The sequence below is a fragment of the Ambystoma mexicanum genome, chromosome 11 (assembly GCF_040938575.1).
Source record: "Ambystoma mexicanum isolate Mex_15411 chromosome 11, UKY_AmexF1_1, whole genome shotgun sequence".
In the NCBI taxonomy this organism is placed as follows: Eukaryota; Metazoa; Chordata; class Amphibia; order Caudata; family Ambystomatidae; genus Ambystoma; species Ambystoma mexicanum.
This window is the reverse complement of record NC_090934.1, coordinates 35,160,873-35,180,425: the sequence shown is the minus strand read 5'-3', so window position 1 is coordinate 35,180,425 and position 19,553 is coordinate 35,160,873. Positions and strand designations below refer to the sequence as shown.

Genomic DNA, 19,553 nt, shown 5'->3' with positions numbered 1-19,553 from the left:
CAGTCACCCGCATATGGGAAGGGCCCACTGCTGTCACCCACATATGGGAAGGGCCCACTCCTCTCAGTCACCCGCATATGGGAAGGGCCCACTGCTGCCACCCACATATGGGAAGGGCCCACTCCTCTCAGTCACCCACATATGGGAAGGTTCCACTCCTCTCAGTCACCCACATTGGGGAAGGGCCCACTCCTCTCAGTCACCTGCATATGGGAAGGGTCCACTCCTCTCAGTCACCCTCATATGGGAAGGGTCCACTCCTCTCAGTCACCCACATGGGGGAAGGGCCCACTCCTCTCAGTCACCCTCATATGGGAAGTGTCCACTCCTCTCAGTCACCCACATATGGGAAGGGTCCACACTTCTCAGTCACCCACATATGGGAAGTGTCCACTCCTCTCAGTCACCCGCATATGGGAAGGGCCCACTGCTGTCACCCACATATGGGAAGGGCCCACTCCTCTCAGTCACCCTCATATGGGAAGGGTCCACTCCTCTCAGTCACCCACATGGGGGAAGGGCCCACTCCTCTCAGTCACCCACATGGGGGAAGGGCCCACTCCTCTCAGTCACCTGCATATGGGAAGGGTCCACTCCTCTCAGTCACCCTCATATGGGAAGGGTCCACTCCTCTCAGTCACCCACATGGGGGAAGGGCCCACTCCTCTCAGTCACCTAAATATCGGAATGTTCCACTCCTCTCAGTCACCCTCATATGGGAAGGGCACACTCCTCTCAGTCACCCTCATATGGGAAGGGTCCACTCCTCTAAGTCACCCACATGGGGGAAGGGCCCACTCCTCTCAGTCACCCTCATATGGGAAGGGTCCACTCCTCTCAGTCACCCACATGGAGGAAGGGCGCACTCCTCTCATTCACCCTCATATGGGAAGGGTCCACCCCTCTAAGTCACCCACATGGGGGAAGGGCCCACTCCTCTCAGTCACCCACATATGGGAAGTGTCCACTCCTCTCAGTCACCCACATATGGGAAGGGTCCATACTTCTCAGTCACCCACATATGGGAAGTGTCCACTCCTCTCAGTCACCCACATATGGGAAGTGTCCACTTCTCTCAGTCACCCACATATGTGAAGTGTCCACTCCTCTCAGTCACCCACATATGGGAAGGGTCCCCACCTTTCAGTCACCCACATATGGGAAGGGTCCACTCCTCTCAGTCACCCACATGGGGGAAGGGCGCACTCCTCTCAGTCACCCTCATATGGGAAGGGTCCACACTTCTCAGTCACCTGCATATGGGAAGGGTCCCCACCTCTCAGTCGCCCACATATGGGAAGGGTCCACTCCTCTCAGTCACCCTCATATGGGAAGGGTCCCCACCTCTCAGTCACCTACATATGGGAAGGGTCCACTCCTCTCAGTCACCCACATATGGGAAGGGTCCACTCCTCTCAGTCACCCACATGGGGGAAGGGCGCACTCCTCTCAGTCACCCACATATGGGAAGGGTCCCCACCTCTCAGTCACCCACATATGGGAAGGGTCCACTCATCTCAGTCACCCTCATATGGGAAGGGTCCCCACCTCTCGGTCACCCACATATGGGAAGGGTCCACTCCTCTCAGTCACCCTCATATGGGTAGGGTCCACTCCTCTCAGTCACCCGCATGGGGGAGGGGGGAATCCTTACTATGGAGCGTCCTCCCTGCTCATGGAGAATCACCTGAAGTAACCCTACTCTCTGCTATCAGACAGGGCGAGTGGTGGAAGGCGCAGTCACTCAATACCGGAGAGAGTGGCTTCATTCCCTTTAACTTCGTCGCCTTGCTGAATAGCCTGGAACCGGAACCGTGAGTATTCATGTGACTCTTCCGTTCTTACTTCCTGTTTATCTACGTGCTATGAGTCAGTGTCACTGTGCTGAGAGAGAGTGTGAGTACCCTTGCCATGAGTCACTGTCCGTGTGCGGAGCGAGAGTGTGAGTATCCACGCCATGAGTCAGTGTCACTGTGCTGAGAGTATGAGTATCCATGCCATGAGTCAGTGTCCCTGTGCTTAGCGAGAGTGTGAGTATCCGTGCCATGAGTCAGTCAGTGTCACCGTGCTGAGGGAGAGTGTGAGTATCCGTGCCATGAGTCCGTTTCACTGTGTTGAGGGAGAGTGTGAGTAACCGTGCCATGAGTAAGTCAGTGTCACCGTGCTGAGAGCGTGAGTATCTGCGCCATGAGTCAGTGTCACTGTGCTGAGAGTGTGAGTATCTGTGCCATGAGTCAGTGTCTCTGTGCTGAGCGAGTGTGAGTATCCACACCATGAGTCAGTGTCACTGTGGTGAGAATGTGAGTATCCGTGCCATGAGTCAGTGTCACTGTGCTGAGAGTGTGAGTATCTGTGCCATGAGTCAGTGTCCCTGTGCTGAGCGAGAGTGTGAGTGTCGGTGCCATGAGTCAGTTTCACTGTGCTAAGAGAGAGTGGGAGTATCCATGCCATGAGTCAGTTTCACTGTGCTGAGAGTGTGAGTGTCCATGCCATGAGTCAGTGTGCCTGTGCTGAACGAGAGTGTAAGCATCAGTGTCATGAATCATGTCGCTGTGCTGAGAGAGCGTGTCAGTATCCGCACCATGAGTCAGTGTCCCTGTGCTGAGAGTGTAAGTTTCCGCACCATGGGTCAGTGTCCCTGTGCTGAGCGAGAGTGTGAGTATCCGTGTCATGAGTCAGTGTCACTGTGCTGAGTGTGTGAGTATCCGTGCCATGAGTCAGTGTCACTGTGCTGAGAGTGTGAGTATCTGTGCCATAAGTCAGTGTCACTGTACTGAGGGAGAGTGTGAGAATGTGTGCCATGAGTTCGTTTCACTATACTGAGAGAGAGTGTGAGAATCCGTGCCATGATTCAGTGTCACTTTGCTGAGAGTGTGAGTAATCGTGCCATGAGTCAGTTTCAGTGTACTGAGGAAGAGTGTGAGTATCCGTGCCATGAGTCCGTTTCACTGTGCTGAAAGAGAGTGTGAGTATCTGTGCCATGAGTCAGTGTCACTGTGCTGAGAGTGTGAATATCCGCACCACGAGTCAGTGTCACTGTGCTGAGAGTGAGTATCTGTGCCATGAGTCAGTGTAACTGCACTGAAGGAGAGTGTGAGTATCCGTGCCATGAGTCTGTTTCACTGTGTTGAGGGAGAGTGTGAGTATCAGCACCATGAGTCAGTAAGTGTCACCGTGCTGAGAGAGTGTGTGACTATCTGCTCCATGAGTCAGTGTCGCTGTGCTGAGAGTGTGAGTATCTGTGCCATGAGTCAGTGTCCCTGTGCTGAGCGAGAGTGTGAGTATCCACACCATGAGTCAGTGTCACTGTGCTGAGAGTGTGAGTATCCGTGCCATGAGTCAGTGTCACTGTGCTGAGAGTGTGAGTATCTCTGCCATGAGTCAGTGTCCCTGTGCTGAGCGAGAGTGTGAGTATCCACACCATGAGTCAGTGTCACTGTGCTGAGAGTGTGAGTATCTGTGCCATGAGTCTGTGTCCCTGTACTGAGCGAGAGTGACTATCCGCACCATGAGTCAGTGTCACCGTGCTAAGAGAGATTGTGAGTATCAGTGCCACGAGTCAGTTTCACTGTTCTGAGAGAGAGTGTGAGTATCCGTGCCATGAGTCACTGTCACTGTGCTGAGAGTATGAGTATCTGTGCCATGAGTCAGTGTCTCTGTGCTGAGCGAGAGTGTAAATATCCACACCATGAGTCAGTGTCACAGTGCTGAGAGTGTGAGTATCCGTACCATGAGTCAGTGTTACTGTGCTGAGAGTGTGAGTATCCGTGCCATGAGTCAGTGTCCCTGTGATGAGCGAGAATGTGAGTATCGGTGCCATCAGTCATTGTCACTGTGCTGAGGGAGAGTGTGATTATCCATGCCATGAGGCAATGTCACTGTGCTGAGAGTGTGAGTGTCCATGCCATGAGTCAGTGTGCCTGTGCTGAGTGAGAGTGTAAGCATCGGTGTCATGAGTCAGTGTCACTGTGCTGAGAGAGTGTTTGAGTATCCACACCATGTGTCAGTGTCCCTGTGCTGAGCGAGAGTGTGAGTATCCGTGTCATGAATCAGTGTCACTGTGCTGTGTGTGTGAGTATCCGTGCCATGAGTTAGTGTCACTGTGCTGAGAGTGTGAGTATCTGTGCCATGAGTGAGTGTCACTGCACTGAGGGAGAGTGTGAGTATCTGTGCCATGAGTCAGTTTCACTGTGCTGAGGGAGATAGTGAGTATCCGTGCCATGAGCCAGTTTCACTATGCAGAGAGTGTGGGTATCCGCACCATGAGTCAGTGTCACTATGCTGAGAGTATCTGTGCCATGAATCAGTGTAACTGTACTGAGGGAGAGTGTGAGTATCCGTGCCATGAGTCAGTTTCACTGTGTTGAGGGAGAGTGTGAGTATCAGTGCCATGAGTCAGTCAGTGTCACCGTGCTGAGAGAGAGTGTGAGTATCTGCGCCATGAGTCCGTTTCACTGTGCTGAGGGAGAGTGTGAATATCCGTGCCATGAGTCAGTGTCACTGTGCTCAGAGTGTGAGTATCTGTGCCATGAGTCAGTGTCCCTGTACTGAGCGAGAGTGAGTATCCGCACCATGAGTCAGTTTCACTTTTCTGAGAGAGAGTGTGAGTATCCGTGCCATGAGTCACTGTCACTGTGTTGAGAGTGTGATTATCCATGTCATGAGTCAGTGTCACTGTGCTGAGAGTGTGAGTATCCATGCCATGAGTTGGTTTAACTGTACTGAGAGAGAATGTGAGTATCCAATGCATGAGTACATTTCACTGTGCTGAGAGAGTGTGTGAGTATCCGCACCATGAGTCAGTTTTACTGTGCTGAGGGAGAGTGTGAGTATCCGTGCCATGAGTCAGTTTCACTGTGCTGAGAGTGTGAGTATCTGTGCCATGAGTCAGTGTCCCTGTGCTGAGCGAGAGTGTGAGTATCCACACCATAAGTCAGTGTCACTGTGCTGAGAGTGTGAGTATCTGTGCCATGAGTCATTGTCACTGTGCTGAGGGAGAGTGTGATTATCCATGCCATGAGTCAGTGTCACTGTGCTGAGTGTGTGAGTATCTGTGCCATGAGTCAGTGTCACTGTGCTGAGAGTGTGAGTATCTGTGCTGAGAGTCAGTGTCACTGTACTGAGGGAGAGTCTGAGTATCCGTGCCATGAGCCAGTTTCACTGAGCTGGAAGAGAGTGTGAGTATCCGTGCCATGAGCCAGTTTCACTATGCTGAGAGTGTGAGTATCCGAACCATGAGTCAGTGTCACTGTGCTGAGAGTGTGAGTATCTGTGCCATGAGTCAGTGTAACTGTACTGAGGGAGAGTGTGAGTATCCGTGCCATGAGTCCGTTTCACTGTGCTGAGGGAGAGTGTGTGTATCAGTGCCATGAGTCAGTCAGTGTCACCGTGCTGAGAGAGAGTGTGAGTATCTGCGCCATGAGCCAGAGTCACTGTGCTGAGAGTGAGACTATCCGTGCCATGAGTCAGTGTCCCTGTGCTGAGCGAGAGTGTGAGTATCCACACTATGAGTCAGTGTCACTGTGCTGAGAGTGTGAGTATCCGTGCCATGAGTCAATGTCACTGTGCTGAGAGTGTGAGTATCTGTGCCATGAGTTAGTGTCCCTGTACTGAGCAAGAGTAAGTATCCGCACCATGAGTCAGTTTCGCTTTGCTGAGAGAGAGTGTGAGTATCCGTGCCATGAGTCACTGTCACTGTGCTGAGAGTCTGAGTATCCTTGCCATCAGTCATTGTCACTGTGCTGAGGGAGAGTGTGATTATTCATGCCTTGAGTCAGTGTCGCTGTGCTGAGAGTCTGAGTATCCTTCCCATGAGTCAGTGTCCCTGTGCGGAGCGAGAGTGTGAGTATCCGCACCATGAGTCAGTGTCACTGTGCTGAGAGTGTGAGTATCCATGCCATGAGTCGGTTTAACTGTGCTGAGAGAGAATGTGAGTATCCAATGCATGAGTACATTTCACTGTGCTGAGGGAGAGTGTGTGTATCAGTGCCATGAGTCAGTGTCACTGTGCTGAGGGTGTGAATATCCGTGCCATGAGTCAGTGTCACTGTGCTGAGAGTGCATCTGTGCCATGAGTCAGTGTCCCTGTGCTGAGCGAGAGTGTGAGTATCCTTACCATGAGTCAGTGTCACTGTGCTGAGAGTGTGAGTATCTCTGCCATGAGTCAGTGTCCCTGTACTGAGCGAGAGTGAGTATCCGCACCATGAGTCAGTTTCACTTTTCTGAGAGAGTGTGAGTATCCGTGCCATGAGTCACTGTCACCGTGCTGAGAGTGTGATTATCTGTGCCATGAGTCAGTGTCACTGTGCTGAGAGTGTGAGTATCCTTGCCATGAGTCAGCGTCCCTGTGCTGAGCGAGAGTGTGAGTATCTGCACCATGAGTCAGTGTCACTGTGATGAGAGTGTGAGTATCCATGCCATGATTCAGTTTAACTGTGCTGAGAGAGAATGTGAGTATCCAATGCATGAGTACATTTCACTGTGCTGAGGGACAGTGTGTGTATCAGTGCCATGAGTCAGTGTCACTGTGCTGAGAGTGTGAATATCCGTGCAATGAGTCAGTGTCACTGTGCTGAGAGTGCATCTGTGCCATGAGTCAGTGTCCCTGTGCTGAGCGAGAGTGTGAGTATCCTTACCATGAGTCAGTGTCACTGTGCTGAGAGTGTGAGTATCTCTGCCATGAGTCAGTGTCCCTGTACTGAGCGAGAGTGAGTATCCGCACCATGAGTCAGTTTAACTTTTCTGAGAGAGAGTGTGAGTATCCGTGCCATGAGTCACTGTCACTGTGCTGAGAGTGTGATTATCTGTGCCATGAGTCAGTGTCACTGTGCTGAGAGTGTGAGTATCCTTGCCATGAGTCAGCGTCCCTGTGCTGAGCGAGAGTGTGAGTATCCGCACCATGAGTCAGTGTCACTGTGATGAGAGTGTGAGTATCCATGCCATGAGTCAGTGTCCCTGTGCTTAGCGAAGTGTGAGTATCCGCACCATGAGTCCGTTTAACTGTCCCGAGAGCGAATGTGAGTATCCAACGCATGAGTACATTTCACTGTGCTGAGGGAGAGTGTGAGTATCCGTGCCATGAGTCAGTGTCATTGTGCTCAGAGTGTGAGTATCTGTGCCATGAGTCATTGTCCCTGTACTGAGCGAGAGTGAGTATCCGCACCATGAGTCAGTTTCACTTTGCTGAGAGAGAGTGTGAGAATCCGTGCCATGAGTCACTGTCACCGTGCTGAGAGTGTGATTATCTGTGCCATGAGTCAGTGTCACTGTGCTGAGAGTGTGAGTATCCTTGCCATGAGTCAGCGTCCCTGTGCTGAGCGAGAGTGTGAGTATCTGCACCATGGTTCAGTGTCACTGTGATGAGAGTGTGAGTATCCATGCCATGAGTCAGTGTCCCTGTGCTTAGCGAAGTGTAAGTATCCGCACCATGAGTCAGTTTAACTGTGCTGAGAGAGAATGGGCCGCATTACGACTCAGGCGGTAAGGGTTTTACGGCGGCGTAAACAGCGCCGACCCTTACCGCCTGAGTACGAGGTCCCTTAGCGCCATGGCGGATTTAACACCTGCTTTTAGCAGGTGTTAAAATCCATGGCGCTAAGGGACCATGGAGTTAATTACGCCACCGTAATTTACGGTGGCGTAATTAACGCCTTCCCCACTCCCATTATGCCCTATGGGGCAAAAATGGGAATGGGGAAGGGTAAATGGGGATTGGGGATTTACCGCCCCGCCAACCTCGGAATGGGGCGGTAAGTCCGCCAACCACCATGGCGTAAACGTAGTTTACGCCATGGTGGTAAAGTCACGGCCCAGGCGGTAACTTACCGCCTGGGTCGTAATGAGGCCCAATGTGAGTATCCAATGCATGAGTACATTTCACTGTGCTGAGGGAGAGTGTGTGTATCAGTGCCATGAGTCAGTTTCTGTGTGCTGATGGAGAGTGTGAGTATGCATGCCATGAGTTAGTGTCCCTGTACTGAGCGAGAGTGAGTATCCTCACCATGAGTCAGTTTCGCTTTGCTGAGAGAGAGTGTGAGTATCCGTGCCATGAGTCACTGTCACTGTGCTGAGAGTCTGAGTATCCTTGCCATCAGTCATTGTCACTGTGCTGAGGGAGAGTGTGATTATTCATGCCATGAGTCAGTGTCACTGTGCTGAGAGTCTGAGTATCCTTGCCATGAGTCAGTGTCCCTGTGCGGAGCGAGAGTGTGAGTATCCGCACCATGAGTCAGTGTCACTGTGCTGAGAGTGTGAGTATCCATGCCATGAGTCGTTTTAACTGTGCTGAGAGAGAATGTGAGTATCCAATGCATGAGTACATTTCACTGTGCTGAGGGAGAGTGTGTGAGTCAGTGTCACTGTGCTGAGAGTGTGAATATCTGTGCCATGAGTCAGTGTCACTGTGCAGAGAGTGCATCTGTGCCATGAATCAGTGTCCCTGTGCTGAGAGAGAGTGTGAGTATCCTTACCATGAGTCAGTGTCACTGTGCTGAGAGTGTGAGTATTATTGCCACGAGTCAGTGTCCCTGTACTGAGCGAGAGTGAGTATCCGCACCATGAGTCAGTTTCACTTTTCTGAGAGAGAGTGTGAGTATCCGTGCCATGAGTCACTGTCACCGTGCTGAGAGTGTGATTATCTGTGCCATGAGTCAGTGTCACTGTGCTGAGAGTGTGAGTATCCTTGCCATGAGTCAGCGTCCCTGTGCTGAGCGAGAGTGTGGGTATCTGCACCATGAGTCAGTGTCACTGTGATGAGAGTGTGAGTATCCATGCCATGAGTCAGTGTGCTTGTGCTTAGCGAAGGGTGAGTATCCGCACCATGAGTCAGTTTAACTGTGCTGAGAGAGAATGTGAGTATCCAATGCATGAGTACATTTCACTGTGCGGAGGGAGAGTGTGCGTATCAGTGCCATGAGTCAGTCAGTGTTACCGTGCTGAGAGAGAGTGTGAGTATCTGTGCCATGAGTCCGTTTCACTGTGCTGAGGGAGAGTGTGAGTATCCGTGCCATGAGTCAGTGTCACTGTGCTCAGAGTGTGAGTATCCGTGCCATGAGTCACTGTCACCGTGCTGAGAGTGTGATTATCTGTGCCATGAGTCAGTGTCACTGTGCTGAGAGTGTGAGTATCCTTGCCATGAGTCAGCGTCCCTGTTCTGAGCGCGAGTGTGAGTATCCGCACCATGAGTCAGTGTCACTGTGATGAGAGTGTGAGTATCCATGCCATGAGTCAGTGTCCCTGTGCTTAGCGAAGTGTGAGTATCCGCACCATGAGTCAGTTTAACTATCCCGAGAGCGAATGTAAGTATCCAACGCATGAGTACATTTCACTGTGCTGAGGGAGAGTGTGTGTATCAGTGCCATGAGTCAGTTTCACTGTGCTGATGGAGAGTGTGAGTATCCATGCATTGAGTCAGTGTCACTGTGCTGAGAGTGTGAGTGTCCATTCTATGAGTCAGTGTGCCTGTGCTGAGCGAGAGCGTGAGCATCGGTGCCATGGGTCAGTGTCACTGTGCTGAGACAGTGTGTGAGTATCTGTGCCATGAGTCAGTGTTACTGTGCTGAGAGAGAGTGGGGGTACACATGCCATGAGTCAGTGTCACTGTGCTGATAGTGTGAGTATCCGTGCCATGAGTCAGTGTCCCTGTGCTGAGCGAGAGTGTGAGTATCCGTGCCATGAGTCAGTTTCACTGTGCTGATGGAGAGTGTGAGTATCCATGCCATGAGTCACTGTCACTGTGCTGAGAGTGTGAGTATCTGTGCCATGAGTCAGTGTCTCTGTGCCTGGCGAGAGTGTGAGTATCCACACCATGAGTCCGTGTCACGGTGCTGAGAGTGTGAGTATCGTACCATGAGTCAATGTCACTGTGCTGAGAGTGTGAGTATCCGTGCCATGAGTCAGTGTTCCTGCGCTGAGTGAGAGTGTATCGGTGCCATCAGTCATTGTCACTGTGCTGAGGGAGAGTGTGATTATCCATGCCATGAGTCAGTGTCACTGTGCTGAGAGTGTGTGTGTCCATGCCATGAGTCAGTGTGCCTGTGCTGAGCGAGAGTGTAAGCATCAGTGTCATGAGTCAGTGTCACTGTGCTGAGAGAGTGTGTGAGTATCCGCACCATGAGTCAGTGTCCCTGTGCTGAGAGTGTGAGTATCCGCACCATGGGTCGGTGTCCCTCTGCTGAGTGAGAGTGTGAGTATCCGTGTCATGAGTCAGTGTCACTGTGCTGAGTGTCTGAGTATCCGTGCCATGAGTCAGTGTGACTGTGCTGAGAGTGTGGGTATCTGTGCCATGAGTCAGTGTCACTGTACTGAGGGAGAGTGTGAGTATCTGTGCCATGAGTCAGTGTCACTGTACTGAGGGAGAGTGTGAGTATCTGTGCCATGAGTCAATTTCACTGTGCTGAGGGAGATTGTGAGTATCCGTGCCATGAGCCAGTTTCACTATGCAGAGAGTGTGAGTATCCGCACCATGAGTCAGTGTCACTGTGCTGAGAGTGTGAGTATCTGTGCCATGAGTCAGTGTAACAGTACTGAGGGAGAGTGTGAGTATCTGTGCCATGACCGTTTCACTGTGTTGAGGGAGAGTGTGCGTATCAGTGCCATGAGTCAGTCAGTGTCACCGTGCTGAGAGAGAGTGTGAGTATCTGTGCCATAAGTCTGTTTCACTGTGCTGAGCGAGAGTGTGAGTATCCGTGCCATGAGTCAGTGTCATTGTGCTCAGAGTGTGAGTATCTGTGCCATGAGTCATTGTCCCTGTACTGAGCGAGAGTGAGTATCCGCACCATGAGTCAGTTTCACTTTGCTGAGAGAGAGTGTGAGAATCCGTGCCATGAGTCACTGTCACCGTGCTGAGAGTGTGATTATCTGTGCCATGAGTCAGTGTCACTGTGCTGAGAGTGTGAGTATCCTTGCCATGAGTCAGCGTCCCTGTGCTGAGCGAGAGTGTGAGTATCTGCACCATGGTTCAGTGTCACTGTGATGAGAGTGTGAGTATCCATGCCATGAGTCAGTGTCCCTGTGCTTAGCGAAGTGTGAGTATCCGCACCATGAGTCAGTTTAACTGTGCTGAGAGAGAATGGGCCGCATTACGACTCAGGCGGTAAGGGTTTTACGGCGGCGTAAACAGCGCCGACCCTTACCGCCTGAGTACGAGGTCCCTTAGCGCCATGGCGGATTTAACACCTGCTTTTAGCAGGTGTTAAAATCCATGGCGCTAAGGGACCATGGAGTTAATTACGCCACCGTAATTTACGGTGGCGTAATTAACGCCTTCCCCACTCCCATTATGCCCTATGGGGCAAAAATGGGAATGGGGAAGGGTAAATGGGGATTGGGGATTTACCGCCCCGCCAACCTCGGAATGGGGCGGTAAGTCCGCCAACCACCATGGCGTAAACGTAGTTTACGCCATGGTGGTAAAGTCACGGCCCAGGCGGTAACTTACCGCCTGGGTCGTAATGAGGCCCAATGTGAGTATCCAATGCATGAGTACATTTCACTGTGCTGAGGGAGAGTGTGTGTATCAGTGCCATGAGTCAGTTTCTGTGTGCTGATGGAGAGTGTGAGTATGCATGCCATGAGTTAGTGTCCCTGTACTGAGCGAGAGTGAGTATCCTCACCATGAGTCAGTTTCGCTTTGCTGAGAGAGAGTGTGAGTATCCGTGCCATGAGTCACTGTCACTGTGCTGAGAGTCTGAGTATCCTTGCCATCAGTCATTGTCACTGTGCTGAGGGAGAGTGTGATTATTCATGCCATGAGTCAGTGTCACTGTGCTGAGAGTCTGAGTATCCTTGCCATGAGTCAGTGTCCCTGTGCGGAGCGAGAGTGTGAGTATCCGCACCATGAGTCAGTGTCACTGTGCTGAGAGTGTGAGTATCCATGCCATGAGTCGTTTTAACTGTGCTGAGAGAGAATGTGAGTATCCAATGCATGAGTACATTCCACTGTGCTGAGGGAGAGTGTGTGAGTCAGTGTCACTGTGCTGAGAGTGTGAATATCTGTGCCATGAGTCAGTGTCACTGTGCAGAGAGTGCATCTGTGCCATGAGTCAGTGTCCCTGTGCTGAGAGAGAGTGTGAGTATCCTTACCATGAGTCAGTGTCACTGTGCTGAGAGTGTGAGTATTATTGCCACGAGTCAGTGTCCCTGTACTGAGCGAGAGTGAGTATCCGCACCATGAGTCAGTTTCACTTTACTGAGAGAGAGTGTGAGTATCCGTGCCATGAGTCACTGTCACCGTGCTGAGAGTGTGATTATCTGTGCCATGAGTCAGTGTCACTGTGCTGAGAGTGTGAGTATCCTTGCCATGAGTCAGCGTCCCTGTGCTGAGCGAGAGTGTGAGTATCTGCACCATGAGTCAGTGTCACTGTGATGAGAGTGTGAGTATCCATGCCATGAGTCAGTGTGCTTGTGCTTAGCGAAGGGTGAGTATCCGCACCATGAGTCAGTTTAACTGTGCTGAGAGAGAATGTGAGTATCCAATGCATGAGTACATTTCACTGTGCGGAGGGAGAGTGTGCGTATCAGTGCCATGAGTCAGTCAGTGTTACCGTGCTGAGAGAGAGTGTGAGTATCTGTGCCATGAGTCAGTGTCACTGTGCTCAGAGTGTGAGTATCCGTGCCATGAGTCACTGTCACCGTGCTGAGAGTGTGATTATCTGTGCCATGAGTCAGTGTCACTGTGCTGAGAGTGTGAGTATCCTTGCCATGAGTCAGCGTCCCTGTTCTGAGCGCGAGTGTGAGTATCCGCACCATGAGTCAGTGTCACTGTGATGAGAGTGTGAGTATCCATGCCATGAGTCAGTGTCCCTGTGCTTAGCGAAGTGTGAGTATCCGCACCATGAGTCAGTTTAACTATCCCGAGAGCGAATGTAAGTATCCAACGCATGAGTACATTTCACTGTGCTGAGGGAGAGTGTGTGTATCAGTGCCATGAGTCAGTTTCACTGTGCTGATGGAGAGTGTGAGTATCCATGCATTGAGTCAGTGTCACTGTGCTGAGAGTGTGAGTGTCCATTCTATGAGTCAGTGTGCCTGTGCTGAGCGAGAGCGTGAGCATCGGTGCCATGGGTCAGTGTCACTGTGCTGAGACAGTGTGTGAGTATCTGTGCCATGAGTCAGTGTTACTGTGCTGAGAGAGAGTGGGAGTACACATGCCATGAGTCAGTGTCACTGTGCTGATAGTGTGAGTATCCGTGCCATGAGTCAGTGTCCCTGTGCTGAGCGAGAGTGTGAGTATCCGTGCCATGAGTCAGTTTCACTGTGCTGATGGAGAGTGTGAGTATCTGTGCCATGAGTCAGTGTCTCTGTGCCTGGCGAGAGTGTGAGTATCCACACCATGAGTCCGTGTCACGGTGCTGAGAGTGTGAGTATCGTACCATGAGTCAATGTCACTGTGCTGAGAGTGTGAGTATCCGTGCCATGAGTCAGTGTTCCTGCGCTGAGTGAGAGTGTATCGGTGCCATCAGTCATTGTCACTGTGCTGAGGGAGAGTGTGATTATCCATGCCATGAGTCAGTGTCACTGTGCTGAGAGTGTGTGTGTCCATGCCATGAGTCAGTGTGCCTGTGCTGAGCGAGTGTGTAAGCATCAGTGTCATGAGTCAGTGTCACTGTGCTGAGAGAGTGTGTGAGTATCCGCACCATGAGTCAGTGTCCCTGTGCTGAGAGTGTGAGTATCCGCACCATGGGTCGGTGTCCCTCTGCTGAGTGAGAGTGTGAGTATCCGTGTCATGAGTCAGTGTCACTGTGCTGAGTGTCTGAGTATCCGTGCCATGAGTCAGTGTGACTGTGCTGAGAGTGTGGGTATCTGTGCCATGAGTCAGTGTCACTGTACTGAGGGAGAGTGTGAGTATCTGTGCCATGAGTCAGTGTCACTGTACTGAGGGAGAGTGTGAGTATCTGTGCCATGAGTCAATTTCACTGTGCTGAGGGAGATTGTGAGTATCCGTGCCATGAGCCAGTTTCACTATGCAGAGAGTGTGAGTATCCGCACCATGAGTCAGTGTCACTGTGCTGAGAGTGTGAGTATCTGTGCCATGAGTCAGTGTAACAGTACTGAGGGAGAGTGTGAGTATCTGTGCCATGACCGTTTCACTGTGTTGAGGGAGAGTGTGCGTATCAGTGCCATGAGTCAGTCAGTGTCACCGTGCTGAGAGAGAGTGTGAGTATCTGTGCCATAAGTCTGTTTCACTGTGCTGAGGGAGAGTGTGAGTATCCGTGCCATGAGTCAGTGTCATTGTGCTCAGAGTGTGAGTATCTGTGCCATGAGTCATTGTCCCTGTACTGAGCGAGAGTGAGTATCCGCACCATGAGTCAGTTTCACTTTGCTGAGAGAGAGTGTGAGAATCCGTGCCATGAGTCACTGTCACCGTGCTGAGAGTGTGATTATCTGTGCCATGAGTCAGTGTCACTGTGCTGAGAGTGTGAGTATCCTTGCCATGAGTCAGCGTCCCTGTGCTGAGCGAGAGTGTGAGTATCCGCACCATGAGTCAGTGTCACTGTGATGAGAGTGTGAGTATCCATGCCATGAGTCAGTGTCCCTGTGCTTAGCGAAGTGTGAGTATCCGCACCATGAGTCAGTTTAACTGTCCCGAGAGCGAATGTGAGTATCCAACGCATGAGTACATTTCACTGTGCTCAGGGAGAGTGTGAGTATCCATGCATTGAGTCAGTGTCACTGTGCTGAGAGTGTGAGTGTCCATTCTATGAGTCAGTGTGCCTGTGCTGAGCGAGAGCGTGAGCATCGGTGCCATGAGTCAGTGTTACTGTGCTGAGAGAGAGTGGGAGTATACATGCCATGAGTCAGTGTCACTGTGCTGAGAGTGTGAGTATCCATGCCATGAGTCAGTGTCCCTGTGCTGAGCGAGAGTGTGAGTATCCATGCCATGAGTCAGTTTCACTGTGCTGATGGAGAGTGTGAGTATCCATGCCATGAGTCACTGTCACTGTGCTGAGAGTGTGAGTATCTGTGCCATGAGTCAGTGTCTCTGTGCCTGGCGAGAGTGTGAGTATCCACACCATGAGTCAGTGTCACGGTGCTGAGAGTGCGAGTATCGTACCATGAGTCAATGTCACTGTGCTGAGAGTGTGAGTATCCGTGCCATGAGTCGGTGTCCCTGTGCTGAGCGAGAGTGTGAGTATCTGTGCCATGAGTCAGTGTCACTGTGCTGAGGGAGAGTGTGCTTATCCATGCCATGAGTCAGTGTCACTGTGCTGATAGTGTGAGTGTCCATGCCATGAGTCAGTGTGCCTGTGATGAGCGAGAGTGTAAGCATCGGTGTCATGAGTCAGTGTCACTGTGCTGAGAGAGTGTGTGAGTGTCCGCACCATGAGTCAGTGTCCCTGTGCTGAGAGTGTGAGTATCCGCGCCATGGGTCAGTGTCCCTGTGCTGAGTGAGAGTGTGAGTATCTGTGCCATGAGTCAGTGTAACAGTACTGAGGGAGAGTGTGAGTATCTGTGCCATGACCGTTTCACTGTGTTGAGGGAGAGTGTGCGTATCAGTGCCATGAGTCAGTCAGTGTCACCGTGCTGAGAGAGAGTGTGAGTATCTGTGCCATAAGTCTGTTTCACTGTGCTGAGGGAGAGTGTGAGTATCCGTGCCATGAGTCAGTGTCATTGTGCTCAGAGTGTGAGTATCTGTGCCATGAGTCATTGTCCCTGTACTGAGCGAGAGTGAGTATCCGCACCATGAGTCAGTTTCACTTTGCTGAGAGAGAGTGTGAGAATCCGTGCCATGAGTCACTGTCACCGTGCTGAGAGTGTGATTATCTGTGCCATGAGTCAGTGTCACTGTGCTGAGAGTGTGAGTATCCTTGCCATGAGTCAGCGTCACTGTGCTGAGGGAGAGTGTGCTTATCCATGCCATGAGTCAGTGTCACTGTGCTGATAGTGTGAGTGTCCATGCCATGAGTCAGTGTGCCTGTGCTGAGCGAGAGTGTAAGCATCGGTGTCATGAGTCAGTGTCACTGTGCTGAGAGAGTGTGTGAGTATCCGTGCCATGAGCCAGTTTCACTATGCAGAGAGTGTGAGTATCCGTGCCATGAGTCGGTGTCCCTGTGCTGAGCGAGAGTGTGAGTATCTGTGCCATGAGTCAGTGTCACTGTGCTGAGGGAGAGTGTGCTTATCCATGCCATGAGTCAGTGTCACTGTGCTGATAGTGTGAGTGTCCATGCCATGAGTCAGTGTGCCTGTGCTGAGCGAGAGTGTAAGCATCGGTGTCATGAGTCAGTGTCACTGTGCTGAGAGAGTGTGTGAGTATCCGTGCCATGAGCCAGTTTCACTATTCAGAGAGTGTGAGTATCCGCACCATGAGTCAGTGTCACTGTGCTGAGAGTGTGAGTATCTGTGCCATGAGTCAGTGTAACAGTACTGAGGGAGAGTGTGAGTATCTGTGCCATGACCGTTTCACTGTGTTGAGGGAGAGTGTGCGTATCAGTGCCATGAGTCAGTCAGTGTCACCGTGCTGAGAGAGAGTGTGAGTATCTGTGCCATAAGTCTGTTTCACTGTGCTGAGGGAGAGTGTGAGTATCCGTGCCATGAGTCAGTGTCATTGTGCTCAGAGTGTGAGTATCTGTGCCATGAGTCATTGTCCCTGTACTGAGCGAGAGTGAGTATCCGCACCATGAGTCAGTTTCACTTTGCTGAGAGAGAGTGTGAGAATCCGTGCCATGAGTCACTGTCACCGTGCTGAGAGTGTGATTATCTGTGCCATGAGTCAGTGTCACTGTGCTGAGAGTGTGAGTATCCTTGCCATGAGTCAGCGTCCCTGTGCTGAGCGAGAGTGTGAGTATCCGCACCATGAGTCAGTGTCACTGTGATGAGAGTGTGAGTATCCATGCCATGAGTCAGTGTCCCTGTGCTTAGCGAAGTGTGAGTATCCGCACCATGAGTCAGTTTAACTGTCCCGAGAGCGAATGTGAGTATCCAACGCATGAGTACATTTCACTGTGCTCAGGGAGAGTGTGAGTATCCATGCATTGAGTCAGTGTCACTGTGCTGAGAGTGTGAGTGTCCATTCTATGAGTCAGTGTGCCTGTGCTGAGCGAGAGCGTGAGCATCGGTGCCATGAGTCAGTGTTACTGTGCTGAGAGAGAGTGGGAGTATACATGCCATGAGTCAGTGTCACTGTGCTGAGAGTGTGAGTATCCATGCCATGAGTCAGTGTCCCTGTGCTGAGCGAGAGTGTGAGTATCCATGCCATGAGTCAGTTTCACTGTGCTGATGGAGAGTGTGAGTATCCATGCCATGAGTCACTGTCACTGTGCTGAGAGTGTGAGTATCTGTGCCATGAGTCAGTGTCTCTGTGCCTGGCGAGAGTGTGAGTATCCACACCATGAGTCAGTGTCACGGTGCTGAGAGTGCGAGTATCGTACCATGAGTCAATGTCACTGTGCTGAGAGTGTGAGTATCCGTGCCATGAGTCGGTGTCCCTGTGCTGAGCGAGAGTGTGAGTATCTGTGCCATGAGTCAGTGTCACTGTGCTGAGGGAGAGTGTGCCTAACCATGCCATGAGTCAGTGTCACTGTGCTGATAGTGTGAGTGTCCATGCCATGAGTCAGTGTGCCTGTGCTGAGCGAGAGTGTAAGCATCGGTGTCATGAGTCAGTGTCACTGTGCTGAGAGAGTGTGTGAGTATCCGCACCATGAGTCAGTGTCCCTGTGCTGAGAGTGTGAGTATCCGCGCCATGGGTCAGTGTCCCTGTGCTGAGTGAGAGTGTGAGTATCCGTGTCATGAGTCAGTGTCACTGTGCTGAGTGTGTGAGTATCCGTGCCATGAGTCAGTGTCACTGTGCTGAGAGTGTGAGTATCTGTGCCATGAGTCAGTGTCACTGTACTGAGGGAGAGTGTGAGTATCTGTGCCATGAGTCAGTTTCACTGTGCTGAGTGTGTGAGTATCTGTGCCATGTGTCAGTGTCACTGTACTGAGGGAGAGTGTGAGTATCTGTGCCATGAGTCAATTTCACTGTGCTGAGGGAGATTGTGAGTATCCGTGCCATGAGCCAGTTTCACTATGCAGAGAGTGTGAGTATCTGCACCATGAGTCAGTGTCACTGTGCTGAGAGTGTGAGTATCTGTGCCATGAGTCAGTGTAACAGTACTGAGGGAGAGTGTGAGTATCTGTGCCATGAGTCCGTTTCACTGTATTGAGGGAGAGTGTGAGTATCAGTGCCATGAGTCAGTCAGTGTCACCGTGCTGAGAGAGAGTGTGAGTATCTGCGCCATGAGTCCGTTTCACTGTGGTGAGGGAGAGTGTGAGTATCCGCGCCATGAGTCAGTGTCACTGTGCTCAGAGTGTGAGTATCTGTGCCATGAGTCAGTGTTCCTGTACTGAGCGAGAGTGACTATCCGCACCATGAGTCAGTTTCACTTTTCTGAGAGAGAGTGTGAGTATCCGTGCCATGAGTCACTGTCACTGTGTTGAGAGTGTGATTATCCATGCCATGAGTCAGTGTCACTGTGCTGAGCGAGAGTGTGAGTATCCGCACCATGAGTCAGTTTCACTTTGCTGACAGAGAGTGTGAGTATCCGTGCCATGAGTCACTGTCACTGTACTGAGAGTGTGATTATCCGTGTCATGAGTCAGTGTCACTGTGCTGAGAGTGTGAGTATCCTTGCCATGAGTCAGTGTCCCTGCGCTGAGTGAGAGTGTGAGTATCCGCACCATGAGTCAGTGTCACTGTGATGAGAGTGTGAGTATCCATGCCATGAGTCAGTATCCCTGTGCTTAGTGAAGTGTGAGTATCTGCACCATGAGTCAGTTTAACTGTGCTGAGAGAGAATGTGAGTATCCAATGCATGAGTACATTTCACTGTGCTGAGGGAGAGTGGGTGTATCAGTGCCATGAGTCAGTTTCTCTGTGCTGATGGAGAGTGTGAGTATCCATGCCATGAGTCAGTGACACTGTGCTGAGAGTGTGAGTGTCCATTCTATGAGTCAGTGTGCCTGTGCTGAGTGAGAGTGTGAGCATCGGTGCCATGAGTCAGTGTCTCTGTGCTGAGACAGTGTGTGAGTATCCGTGCCATGAGTCAGTGTTACTGTGCTGAGACTGTGAGTGTCCATTTTATGAGTCAGTGTGCCTGTGCTGAGCGAGAGTGTGAGCATCGGTGCCATGAGTCAGTGTCACTGTGCTGAGAGAGTGTGTGTGAGTATCCGCACCATGATTCAATGTTACTATTCTGAGAGATAGTCTGAGTATCTGTGCCATGAGTCAGTGTCCCTGTGCTGAGCAGGAGTGTGAGTATCTGAGCCATGAGTCCATGTCCCTGTTCTGAGAGAGTGTGAGTATATGTGCCATGAGTCTGTGTCACTTTGATGAGAGTGTGAGTATCTGTGTCACTTTGATGAGAGAGAGTGTGAGTATCTGCACCATGAGTCAGTGTCCTTGTGCTGAGAGAGTGTGAGTATATGTGCCATGAGTCAGTGTCACTTTGATGAGAGAGAGTGTGAGTATCCATGCCATGAGTATCTGTGTCATTGCCCTGTTGCTGTGAGTATTCTTGGTTTGGTGAGTATCCTTTTCTTATACTGTGAGTGGACCTGAATGTCACTGTACTGGAACT

General features: G+C 51.3%; 1 protein-coding gene across 1 annotated transcript in view; it reads left to right on the top strand.

Moving 5' to 3' along the window:
- Positions 1-19,553, top strand: part of LCK (LCK proto-oncogene, Src family tyrosine kinase) — a 544,660-nt gene that overhangs the window by 257,027 nt on the left and 268,080 nt on the right. The window contains exon 5 of the mRNA XM_069622474.1: positions 1,716-1,814. Within this exon, the coding sequence (XP_069478575.1) occupies positions 1,716-1,814 (99 nt within the window). The remainder of the gene's footprint in view (positions 1-1,715; positions 1,815-19,553) is intronic.